This window comes from Orycteropus afer, unplaced genomic scaffold, assembly GCF_000298275.1.
Source record: "Orycteropus afer afer isolate SDZICR_OR568_19922 unplaced genomic scaffold, OryAfe1.0 scaffold00250, whole genome shotgun sequence".
NCBI lineage: Eukaryota > Metazoa > Chordata > Mammalia > Tubulidentata > Orycteropodidae > Orycteropus > Orycteropus afer.
Window position 1 is genome coordinate 1,086,886 of NW_006921837.1, and position 12,937 is coordinate 1,099,822.

At 45.8% G+C, this 12,937-nt stretch overlaps 1 protein-coding gene across 1 annotated transcript in view; it reads right to left on the minus strand.

The window, feature by feature from the left end:
* ZKSCAN7 (zinc finger with KRAB and SCAN domains 7) overlaps positions 1-4,813 on the minus strand; it is a 10,370-nt gene extending 5,557 nt beyond the window's left edge. The window contains exons 1-2 of the mRNA XM_007949702.2: positions 4,391-4,813; positions 1,980-2,148 (exon numbers count right to left, since the gene is read on the minus strand). Of these exons, the coding sequence (XP_007947893.2) occupies positions 1,980-2,148; positions 4,391-4,813 (592 nt within the window). The remainder of the gene's footprint in view (positions 1-1,979; positions 2,149-4,390) is intronic.
* Positions 4,814-12,937: the final 8,124 nt, after the last annotated feature.

Below are 12,937 nucleotides of genomic sequence, written 5' to 3' on the forward strand. Positions count from 1 at the left end.
AAATAAATTAATTAAAAAATAAATAAATAAAATTCATGTTCTTACCATCTTATCTTCCTGACTTCACAGGTTCTGTCAATGATTCCAGACATTACCCAGAACTCTCTAATGCCTCCCCTCTCTCCCTTCCTCAACCCCACGTACCACAGGTTCTTCTTTACAATGGTTCGCACATCTTTTTCCATTCCACTCGCCCAGTTCAGGCAGTAACTATTCTAGTGCAGAAGAACAGCCTCACCTCTATTCTACTATACCAGCCTTCTACCCAGCCTTCCTGCCACTCATCTCCTGTAAAAATGGCATAAAGGCAGTATTGTCCCACCTCGTCTGACTTTAGAAGTGGAGAGGAAAATCGTTATTAGCATCAACAGCACAAGGCTGATTACTATGAAGCAAAGGTCAGACATACCTCCTCTCTCCAATCTTTTTACCGATCTTGACACCAACTGTCCCTCCCACAGCACTACTTCTCTGCTGGATTTGATAATTCATTGCAATGGCCACACAGAACTCACAGACAATACTCACAATTAAGGGGTTTATTAAGGAAGTAACAGGTTACAATTCAGGATCAGGAACGACTCAGGATACCGTTCTTCAGTCAGGACAGCTTCTCGGCCATGCCCACAGGCAGCCCTCTCCCTGGCCCTGGGCCTCTCAGCCCGAGCCCAGCCTCTTCCCTGCTCAGGCAAGTGTTACAAAGCTCTTTAGCTCCACCAATAAGTGCCCAGAGGCACCCCACTCCACCAGCAAGCCTCCTGCCCAAAGGTGTTCAGCATTCTCACTCCATGGGTTGGGAAGCCCACCAAATCATCTCCTGCCAGGCTTCTGATTCCGCTGCCTCTGCTGCTACTGTTTCTCCGCCACTTCTTGCCATCTCTGGTGTTACAGCTCACTCTCTCACTCTCGCTCTCTCTCTCTGACTCCTAGGCCTAGGAGGTTCTCAGTGCAGGGATCCTGAGACCAAAGGATATACTCCACTCCTAGCTCTTCTTTCTTGGTGGTAGTGAGGTTCCCCCTTTCTACCTCTTGGCTGGCTCATTCTAAGCACAGTGAGATGACAAAACTGACCAAGCCCCTTGTTAGGGTTCCATATACCTTATTTGCATGGTCCTACCCTCAAAGGGTGCCATGCACCTTATATGCATTATTAGCAAGCTGTCCAGTCTCCATGGTGGGCCACAAGCACCTTATTTGCATAGTCCCACCAAATCATTTGGTGGGAGTTACAAGACCATGGTGAGAAAGGCCATATAAAAGTAACTGCATATCCCCATTCAATCCACAGTGCTCACCTGTGCCAGAATAGCCTTCCTGAAATACAATGTCTAAAGCGTCCTCCTCTACCCCCCAAAATCTTCCTGGCCTCAATGCCAAGGCCCTAAACGAGGAGGCCTTGAACTCCCAAAAACATAGCCTTCCCTGACCCCACCCTCAATGGGCTATAGTCTTTAATCATACCCTGTGCTCCAGGGATGCCTACTACTTATCTCTCCCCTTCAAAATCCTCCTCTACTCTTCATTGTACAATCCTACTGTAATTCTTTCATGAAGCATCTCCTACCTATTACTCACAATGACTGCACTCACTTTTTATAATGCTTACATTGCTCTTTTGTGACTGGATCATTTGATTATACCTGCCTAGAAACAGATACCACTCATATGTACCTTATGAGAGTGCCTCTTTTTACACATAGACTGACTGCCTCTGCCAACTAGATAAAAGCTCTCTGAAAGCAATGACAGTGTACTATATCCCCCTGGTCCTCAAAAGTTCCTTTCCTATGATATATGCTCAAGAAAAACTTGCTAAATACATGAATGACTAAATGATAAGCAAAGGAACAGACAAGGTCACTAAGGAAGGAAGACAGATAGCATGACAATGAGATCCCATTGGGGTGGGAGATGTAGGGAAGAAAGAAAAGAGAAGGGAGGGAGGTGTGACTTGAGGTCAGAGCCAAAGAGGTGAGTACCGATGTGCCCATTGGGGAGATGCTGTGCTCCAGGGTTATGAGGAGGCTTTAGGTGGGTTCCAGGAGCTGAGCCCCCACTGACAGGCGAGGTAGGAGGTGCTTCCTCTGTTGTACTTAGCGGTATTGTCTCCTCCAAATGCATTTCCTGTGCCTCTGCAGGGGCTGAAACCTAGAAACGGAAATACAATTAGAGGGCATCCCTGAAGGCGATGAACCTAAAATCTCAAAGAAGTCCCCCCAAAAAACCTAAAACATTACCTAAATAAATCATACTCACATGCTCACTTCTTCTGGTATGTGTATAGCACAGCATAAGTGAAAATACTTTCACCTTCAATAACCCTTGCTGGATTTGCCCTACGGGTTACATCTGCTAAGATGTTTGGGGACTCTCTCCTTTATTATATATCTCATCAGTTTGAGTGGTAGCAACAGTAAGTTTCCCAGGGTCTGTAGTTCCTAGGCTCCCCAGTGGACGGTTCTTATAAATGGGAGTCACAGCTCTGCAATACAGCAGCTGCAGGTATTGGAAGAAGACAGGACAACTTTATAATTCACTGACAATTTAATCCTGGCACAGTTCCTATTCATTATCTAGGTTTCAGACTCATGTTTCCTTTCCTCACAGGCATGAAAACCCCATTGTGATTTTCATTCTGAAATGGATTCCATTCCACAGTAAGACTCTAGGGTAAAGTTAGTGGCTTAGAACCTAGAGAGCCCAGAAATCCTAGTCTCCATTCTTGGTATTCAGCAATAACCATACTTTGGCTAAATCTCATGGACAAAGGGAACACCTATAAGCTGTGGGATCTTGGGCCAGTGAATTAACCTCTCTGTGCTCTCTTCACTTGTTAAATGGAGATAATGATTATGATTTTGCCTATTTTATAAGTCTGCTAAGACTTGAAATAAGATACAAGACTTAGAAAGCACTTTGCAAATTGCAAGATGATATAGCCCAGCAGGAATTATCTCAAACTCTCTCACAGACCCAGCAGGCATATGTTAGAGGTACCTGCAGCAATAAAGTGGCTCATTCCTGTTGAGCAGAATGACTCTGACTCACCCTGTTCTTCCTGGATGTCCTCCAGGCAAACTGCCAAGGAAACCTTGTTTATTCACTTAATCATTCTACAAACATTTTCTGAGCCTAGCTAGGAGAGACATTCTCTAACCTCATGTCAGAAAATGTATGCTTTGATAGTTAGAAATGGATCCAAAGACCCCAATTCTAGGCTGAAGCCATGAGTGCTCAGCTGCCTTGCCCTGTCAACTGTTGGTAACCATCTTGGTTTTGTGACTCAGTTACCTTTCTATGAGGCTTCCTGGATAGAAGACTATGTGAGTTTCAATGAAGGCAGTGTTCTCTTCAGCTAATATTTACCTCAAACAAAACAAGTAAGGAAATAGGGAAACTGTCCTTCCATTCACCTCACTAAATGACATTCTAAATACTGCTTCAGCCTCGTGTCTTTGCTCACAGTTAGACCTAGTTGCTCCCTAAACTCTTGCTATGGTTGATATATTTGTGCATATTTGCTTATTTTCACAAAGGAAATAATGGTTGACAATGGATTTCATAATGCCAAATGAGTGTTGACTGGTACTCCTGGGAAAAGGTCTAGCCCCACGATGTTTTACCTAGGCAGAGATATATCAACATTTTTAACAGAGCACTGAGTAAAATGATGTCTGGGTTAACTGGGAAGTTTCATATACAGGTTTTCCCTGGTAAAGCACAAAGGTGCAAAGCTAGAGGGGAAGTGAGTAATAAGAACTTCTCAAATAAGGGCCCATGTAACACAATGGAATACTATGCAACATTAAAGAATAGTGATGAATCCATGAAACATCTCATAACATAGATGAACTTAGAAGCCATTATACTGAGTGAAGTTACTCAATCACCAAAGGACAAATATTATATGAGACCACTGTTGTAAAAAGTCAAGAAAAGGGTTTCACAAACACACAAAAAATTCTTTAATGGTTACCAGGGGTGGGTGGGGAAGGGAAGGTAAACCACTAACTAGAGAGCTGACACATACTAACTTGGTGGAGGAAAAAAAAAAAAAGAGGGCCCATGTAATCAGCAAAGCCAGGGGCTTTGTGACACTCAAGAGTATCCCCTGATTCTACCCAGTATGCAGGCCCCTTGCCTGCCAAGAGTGCTATGTGGATATCCAGGCTGAAGCTAGGCTTACCACACAGTATTTTACAAAGTGATTCACAGGAGTTGGTTGTGGTTTGCATTTTTTGTTCATGGCTCAGAGCACAGAGCTATTTCCCTCCATCCATGGAAGTAGCTCAGGAACCCAAAGGGCAAACCAGCTTGTAACCTACCTATTCTAACCTAACCCAAGCACAAGAGAAGGGTCCCAAATGCCATTCTAGACTAAACTGCTTACCTTTCCTGGTCCACTGAGGTGTCTCTGGAAATCCTCTACAACGGCTACAGCCTCCTCCCCACTCCCAGGGCGATGCAGCTGTACCCAGGTCCGGAGTTCCCCAGGCAGGATGCTCAGGAACTGCTCCAGCACCAGCAGCTCCAGAATCTGCTCCTTGGTGTGGACCTCTGGCATCAGCCACCAGCGGCAGAGTTCCCGGAGTCGGCTCAGAGCCTCTTGGGGCCCAGACATCTCATGGTAACATAACTGCCGGAAGTGAAGCCGGAAGATTTCACAGACAGGAGGGTGATTCTTTTGGAGACTGCAGCTCTGCCCCCAACTCTGGCTCACTGGTTCCTGCTTCACAGGCAGGCGCCCCTCCTGCTTCTGGAAAACAGGACCCTGAGGGGTGAGGCCTAAAGTCCCCCTGCATTCAGCGGCCATTGTGATCCCAAGAAGCTTGTTTCAAGCTGCAGTACGTCTGATTAAAACACTGATCTGTAATTCAGGTCTCAGGAGCTGTTTTAAGAGTTGGGGAGAGGTAGGGAATGAGAGTGTCACATATAGAAATACCAAGACAGTAATCAGAGTCTCCAGGGGTATTCAGCCCCAGGCTGACAACAGACCCTTCACAGAGTTAAAAAACAAAGCTCCAGGAAAAAAGGACACAGCCAGAACAGTCTCTCCAAGTCACTTCACTTCTTAAACTTTCAGTAGCTCCCATCATCTACAGGAAAAAACCTAAATATCTATGCCCAGCATTCACAGTTCTTCACATCCTGGCCTTAGACCTCTGTTCCAGCCACCCCCCTACCACCCTCTCCAAGTAACCCACTAGAAAGTCTGCAAGGTTCTCCAGTGGGATTTGCAAGATGAGTCAAAGGGTGCAAAAGAAAATACTGTTTTAACTTTCACCCAAATCACAGTAACATTTTTCTTAAAAAATACTGTTTTTATTTTTATTTTTCTTTCCCACCTCTGAAACTTCTATTTAGCATATGTTTTATAATGCATATTGAAATTTGTATGATAGGACTTATCTTTAATTTACAAAAATAAACCTATGCTGGCAGTGCTTGCTCAAAACTCTTTTATGCATTGTTGTTGTTGTTATTTGCCATCGAGTTGGCCCCGACTCATAGCAACCCCTCCTTGGGTTTCCAAGGCAGTATCACTACGGAAATAGGAATGCCCAACCTTCCTTCCGAGGAGTGGCTGGTGGGTTTGAACCGCCAGCCTTCTGGTTAGCAGTCAAGTGCCTTAGGCACTATGCTACCAGAGCTCCTATGCATAGGAATGCACAAAAAACTATGTTTGGAGACTGAAGTTCTAGAGACACCGCTGGAACCATACTCTTTCTCTGTTTGGATTTTTCTTTTCCTTAAGTTCAGACAGGGAAAGTTGGCAGCATCCCTTTCTGTAACTCACACTGTAACACTTTATGCAAAATTACCACTCACATACTCCCCGCTGCTGGATGGTCACCAAATGAAAGAAACCAGATGGAGTCAAAAAATACCAGAACTCCTTCATCTGACGTCACTTCCCCCAAAAATCCTCCCCAGTCTTGCCAGGCCTCAGTGTGATTATCATCTCAGCAATCCTATAGTTCCCTTTTCACTCAAATCTCTGCTAGAGCACTTCTCACAATGTAATTGTCTATGGTTTACATGGCTGTCTCCCTCACAGGGCTGGCTTCCAGTCATCTTTGTACCCAGAGAATATGGCACACAGAGGCACTTGGTGAATGAATGAATGTGGAAATCATTTCAATTATTTCTGAAGCTCTCTGACTCTATCATTCAATTCATAGTCTGTCACATGTATCTCAGTGTTAACATTTTTTAAAATTTGGTTCCTAGCCAATGATGATTACTCTAACCAATTGTAAAGCTGAAATTTGCGAGCAATTTTCCCTCAAGTGGGGTGTGTGTGTGGGGAGTACTTTTATCCAGTTTATATACTGTAAAATCCTGTTTGAAAATCAGTACCGTAGTAAGTAGGTCATTTGTGCTGTTTTAATTCACCATGCATCCCTGACCCCTGGGCAAACTACCTTTCTCCGAGTCTCAATTTCTTTAAAAAGACAAAGATAGACCTAAAAAACAATGTGAACTCTCCTCTGAGATTTCACAAATCTAAGAAATTTGGGCCATTTTCCTTCTTCCCGGATTATTGTGCCTAAACTCAGCAGTTTATCTCATCTGGATTCTAGAGTTTCCACGTCACCCTTCACGTTTGAAATTCCAAGACTGCGTCTGACCTACTTCTGACGCTTCGTATTGTGTGTCTCTCCCAGTGCAAGGCTGAGAAAACATCTACATCTATTTCATTCTAAACCAGGTCGCTGCGGCGCCCCTCACCTGACCACGTCGGCCCTGTTCATCGCTGTGCCCACAGGTGCCCGGCTCCGTGCCAGGCACAGCTGGTCAGACAAATAGGACAAAGAGATAGTTCTGCGTCCGGGAACTTCTAAGCACCAGGGAACGCGTCGCCAGCCACGGGGGCGAACAGTGGGGATGGCCAGCGCTGGTGACCCGAGCTCCGGACCGCAACGGCTGCGGCCTGGACCCCAGCCCCGCCTCCTCCTGGCTCCAGGATCGCTCACTGGGGAACCCGCTGTTGCAAATCCTCTACAGCAAAAACAGACAGAACCGCGACCTGCACAAACGAAAACAATGGCCGAGCCGGAAGCGGGTGAGGCCCCCACTTCCGGCCCTCCAGGATCCCGGAAGTCTCAGTGGCGAAGGTGGGCGCGGGCGCCCTGCTGCATGGAGAGCGGGAGGTTTTCCCGCCGCTGCCAGCCAGTCCTCCAGAGCCTGCCGAGGCCTCACGTGACAGCAGTGAGGGCAGAGAGCGTGACCGCGGCTTCAGAGTGTAGACACCTACTCTGGACATTCAAAGTCCGGACAACCCAAAAGTACTTACCTCTCATCCTTCCCTTCCTGGTGACCGTGAGAACGATAACCAACCTCTCAGCCAGTTTTCCCATCTGAAAAATGCATAGTTTAGCGCGTGCCTCACAGGGCTGTAAAAGATGAATGAGACTACACATAGCAATAGGCCTGGCATATCCTGAGCATACCATGTCTGTGCCAAGCGCATTTTCACACAGTGTGAGTCTCAATGAAGTAAGCAGCAGGCATCCTTGTCTTAGAAATGAAAAAGCAGGTCCAGGAATTGTGGAATTACTCATAGATGTGTTAATCTTTCCCACAATAGCCCTGGAATCTAAGGAGGGGCTCTTACCAAACCCAAAGCAAACCCACTTCCGGTGTCTAAGGCTGTAAATCTTTACAAAAGCAGACTTCCTCATCTTTCTTCTGTAGAGCTGCTGGTGATTTCGAATCAATGACCTTTTGGTTAGCAGCCAAATGCCTTAACCACTGCACCACCAGAGCTCCTTAAGGAGGGTCAGGGAGCCAATAAAAAGCCAGAAGGTATGGAGACAAGGTAAGATAAGATGCAGCTCAAGTGTTGCAAATGGTCAATAATCCCTGAGAGGCAGGTGTTACCTAGGTAGGTTTTTTTTTTTTGTTTGTTTGTTTGTTTAATTTTTATTGTGATTTGGGTGAAAATTTACAGAGAAAATTCACTTTCCATACAGCAGCCCACCTACACTTTGTGTCATAACATTGACTACAATTTACCACAATGCAGCAGCTTCCCTCCTACTTCCCCATAGTTACTCTTCCATGTGCCTTTCTCTCCATGCACTCCTGCCCACCCACTAGCTGTCTCTCTGTACATACACAGCCCTTTTGTTCTTCCATGACTGGTCTCTCCAAGGAGTGTATCTACGTAATATAAGTGTTCAGCTCATATGCCTGTCTTTTGTTTGGCTAGAAGCCACAGGAGTGGGTCCAATTCCAGACCTGAAGGGTAACTAGGGGCCATAGTCTCAATGCTTCCATCAGGCTCTGTCAGACCAGCAAATATGGTCCTTTTTTAAAAAAATTATTTTGAGCTTTGTTCCACGTTGTTCTCCCACTCTATCCAGGATCTCCTTCAGAGATCCCCCTCCAGGTGATTGATGGTGGTAGCTGGACATCATCTAGTTCTTCTGGTCTCAATCGTATAGGCTGAGGATCACATAGTGTGCCAGTCGCTTGGACTAATTTTTTCCATGAATCTTTGGTTTTCTTCATTCTTCTTTGCTCTGGACAAGGAGAGACCCATCGTTTCATCTAGATGGGTACTTGCAAGCTTTGAAGATCCCAGTCGCTACTCACCAAAGTAGGAGGTGGAACAATGTTTATGTGTACTATGTTATGCCAATTGAGCTTGATGTCCCCCTGTGACTATGATCCCAAGCCCACAGGTCCAACTACTCACTCCCTCTGGGTAGCTGGCTGTGGCCAAGAAGTGACTACAACCTTGTTCCTTGTCAGCTCTACTATATACCTGGAAATTCTTACAGAACATACAAATACACTTGTAGAAACATTGTCTGCCAAAACGGTCATGGGCACATTCCCCCCTGCATAGACATACCTAATAGTTCAGTTTGTGTAGCCATCTAGCCACCTGTATATCAGTGTTTGCCTTCACTAACAATGCAGTACTGTATGTGCAAAAGGGTTCATCTTTGTTGTCAGTACCCACCATGCACTTCTCTTTCTCTTCCTCAATGCTTCCATGTTGATCACTCTCATTTAGTATATTCCCTTTCTCTTCACCCAAATCAGTACTTGTCTCTCTAAGTAGGCTTTTTTGAAGGATGGTTTGCATCCTTACATCCTTTGAAATAGGGTGTAAATAGGCCCTTGCTGCTAAACTGATTGAGCAGGCCCTAGAGGCACAATCTCTGAGTTTAATGGCCATGGGTGAAGGGCAGAGGATAAGATGATGGAGTTAAGTATGTATTTTATTGTAGTCCAGAAGGTTAGGTATTTTACAGGGTCCAAGCTAAGTCTCTTAGGTTGTTCATGGGTCAATAATATCTGAAAGATGTCCTGGGACTACCTCTGGCCCTGACATGTGTCCCTCATGTCTCTACACAGGCTAGAATAGAAACAAAAGTATCAGAAGTCCTGTTGCAGGTTTTCACAGGCTTCAAGAAGGCCATTGGAGCAGTATTTGCCCCTGAACCTATTGGGTGGTCTCCTGACATCAAGATTATCCTCTTCATTTGGAAACCTTATGGAGAGATCTTGACTGTCTGGGCTTAAGCCTCTTTGTGACTTTGCCACTGGATGTGACTCATTGGTCCACCAAAGCCTCAAAAGCTCAGAGTTCTTGAGCCAGAAATCTCTTAAGGCTGGGAAGGTGCTGTCAACACCAGTTTTCAGGTTTCCTTGACCACACGCTGTCCAGAAGTTCTCGGTGCCTGGTATGTAAGAGATACAAGGATCTGGAAACCAAGATCAAGTTTTTTATTCCTCAGAGCTGTTTCATGCTCATGTGGTCAGCTTTCATTGTCTGTGAGGCCCAGGACCATCTGAGCAGTGTGTCTAGACTTCATAGGTGCCTCTGTGTCCAGTACTGGGGGCCTGATCTACCATGAGTGGGTTAGCCTAAAGGAATTCTGTGTCCTAACCTCTCTTAGAAACATCCATCGCAGTACCTTTGGTACAAGAACTAACACATAGATTACCCAGATTCCATATACCTAACACAGAATTCATAATTTGTTCCCAACCCTGAAGCTCCACCCCTGTTCTAATCACTGTGAAAGACACTATTATTCACCCAGGGGCCCAAACTAGAACCCTGGATATCATACCATGAGTGGCGAAACTATTAGCAAGTTACTTAGCCTCTTTGTACTCTAGCATCTTCATCTCTAAAATGGGCATAGTAACACAGTGAAACCTGTGACAGCTGGAATTCTACAGTACTGCTTTGTTTTTCCGGGTCTTACAGGTTTTCTGCCTTTGACACTTTTCTATCATTCATTCTATGATTCATCATTCTATCATTCATTTTAGTAGAAAATATTTTAGTTTTCCTTCTTTGACAGACTTCAGCCTTACACAGGTTCCAGCTTTTGCAGTTTTACTGTAGTACCTAACTTGTAGAATTCTGAAAATTGCATGAGTGAGATCCAATAGATAAAGCATGTAGAATGATGCCTGGCACATTTAACTACTACAGGTGTGCTAATATCATGTTCATTATCCTTCCTTCCTTCCATTTCTTTACCTTCTGTATCCAGTCTATCGCTAAGGCCTGCTGAGTCTTTGCCCCACTTACATGTAATAATACTACTAGAAAACCTCTGTACCACTACCTACCTCACCACTGCTCCCCTGTCCCATGTCAAGTCCCACCTGGGGAGGGAGCAGCTATGAGAAAGGTGTTCCTAGGAATGTTTTGGATGTAAAGAGACTATAAAGAGATGAGCTCAGTCAGGTCTTGAGATTCTTTGGCCCTACAGTGCTCAGACATTCTGACATTGTCTGTGTGGAGAGTCCCCTTTTCAACAGTCAGGACACTTGTTGTTGTTGTGAGTTGCCATTTAGTCTATTCCAACTCATGGTGACCCCATGTGTGTGCAGAGTAGAACTGCTCCATAGGGTTTTCATTGCTATAACTTGTCAGAAGCAGATTGTCAGGGCTTTCTTCCAAGGTGCTGCTGGGTGGGTTCAAACTACCAGTCTTTTGGCTAGTAGTTGAACGCTTAACCATCTGTACCACTCAGAGATTCATAAGACACTCATATATACCCAGAAAAGAAGATGAAGCCTTAGATGCCCTAGTCGCAGAGGACAGGGAGGGAGAGCCATGATAAAGGCAGGAAACCCCAGATACTGTACTTGAATGGGGCTAGCCCAGGCCCTAGCTTGGAAAGTGAAGAGATCCTCCTGTTACCTGGTTAACTCCTATCTACTTGTCCTTCAAATCGTAGTTGAGAATCACCCTTCTTCAGGAAGCCTTCTCTGTATCCCACTTCCTGACCTGGATTAGAGGCCCTTTCCTTTGAGGTCCTGTGGAAGCCTATAGTATCCTTGTCATGACCTTTATTTATCTCACTAGGTTAATACATTTTGTTTACTTGTTGGACTCCCCCACTGTACCGGAAGCCTTGTGTAGGCAGACACCATGTCTCCCTGACTCACAGTTGAGCCCCCAGGCACTAGCTCAGATTTGGCTGATTTTTTTTTTTTTTTTTGTCTGTCTCCTGGGTTAGATGTAAGCTCTCTATGGACAGGCCACCTTGGTTTCCCTGGCATCCAGCACAGTGCCTGGCCTAGACTCTAAGAAATGTGTCTTGCTCCAGCTTGCTGTGGGAGGCTTTTAAGCAGGGCAGGAAACTGATCCATCTGTGTTTTAGAAAGTTGTCTATGTTGTCTGGGTACTCTGAGGAGGTTGAAGGGGAAGAGACACAAACATTTCATATGCACTTACCTGTTTAGGGCTCTGCCTGTGTGAGAGAGGATAATTAGTTCCTTGTTTTTCAGATGAGGATCCTGAGGCTTGGCAAGTGTCTTGCTCACTAAGTGACCTTTTATTGGCTGAAAAAGGCAAGGAAGGCCTTGTCCTCTCCATTGCAAGATGCTGCCTCCATCTGATCCTCTTTCATTCCTTCATTTGTTAATTCCTGTCAGATTTCTTCCTGCTAAATGTGTGTGTGTGTGTGTGTGAGGGGGAGTACAGTGGTCAGCTGTAGCCCCAAAATGTGGCAACAAGAAGGCTCGGGAAGGGGCAGATGCTCCTTCTGCCTGGGTCTCAGGGATCTCTGCTATCTGACTCATGGGGAGCAGATCTCAGGCAAGGAGACCACCGAGATGAGCAGGCCTCCGAGATTCCTAGATGGAATCAGAAGTTCCTCTAAGGGCCAATGACCACCAAGGGACTTGCTTCAGGCGAGGGACTTGCTTCAGGTGCGTCTTTTGTTCAGGAGGCGTGCCAGGCGGCTACAGGTGGGGCTGGGAGGTTGATGGGCGGTGTACCACCTCTGGTTCGTGTTAAAGAAAGGGAGACCAGCCGAAAGAGTGGTGAGGACCTGCTGGAGATCCCAGTGGATCTGTGAAGTTTTGAGTGGGAACCCAGGCCTCTGCCTCCACACCTAGTGCCTCCTCTACTCCCCGTGCTTCCTTCCCAGGGATTCTTACTCCAGTGATCTTGCAGAAGGCCTCTGTACTTCCTGTTCTCTGCCCTGAATAACTCCTGTCCACAAGACCTGTCATCCTCCACTTCTCGCTCATCCCCTCCCCACCCTGTGGCTTGGCCTGGGCTCCTGCTGCAAATCAGCAAAATGGAAGGAGCATTTTCAGGACTTAAGATCACCTTACCCACAGCAACCAGAGATGTGACCGTGGACTCAGGGACTGCAGGAAGGAATCTTAGAGCCTCTTGTCCAGTCACTACCTTCCTATTTTATAGGTGGGGAAACAGTTCCACATCCAGGTAGGAACCCAGGGTTCCTGCCTCCCAATCCAAGGACTCTTATGAGCCCATGTCAGTGGGCTTGATTCTCCTTAAGCACAGTTTTGATCTTTGAAATAAGAAATTGCAAGAGCTCCGGCAAGATGGTGGACTAGGCAGAAGGATTGCACAGGCCCTCTTCAACAAAGAAAAGGGAAACCAATTAACACAGACACAGAAGATAATCTTGGACCCCTG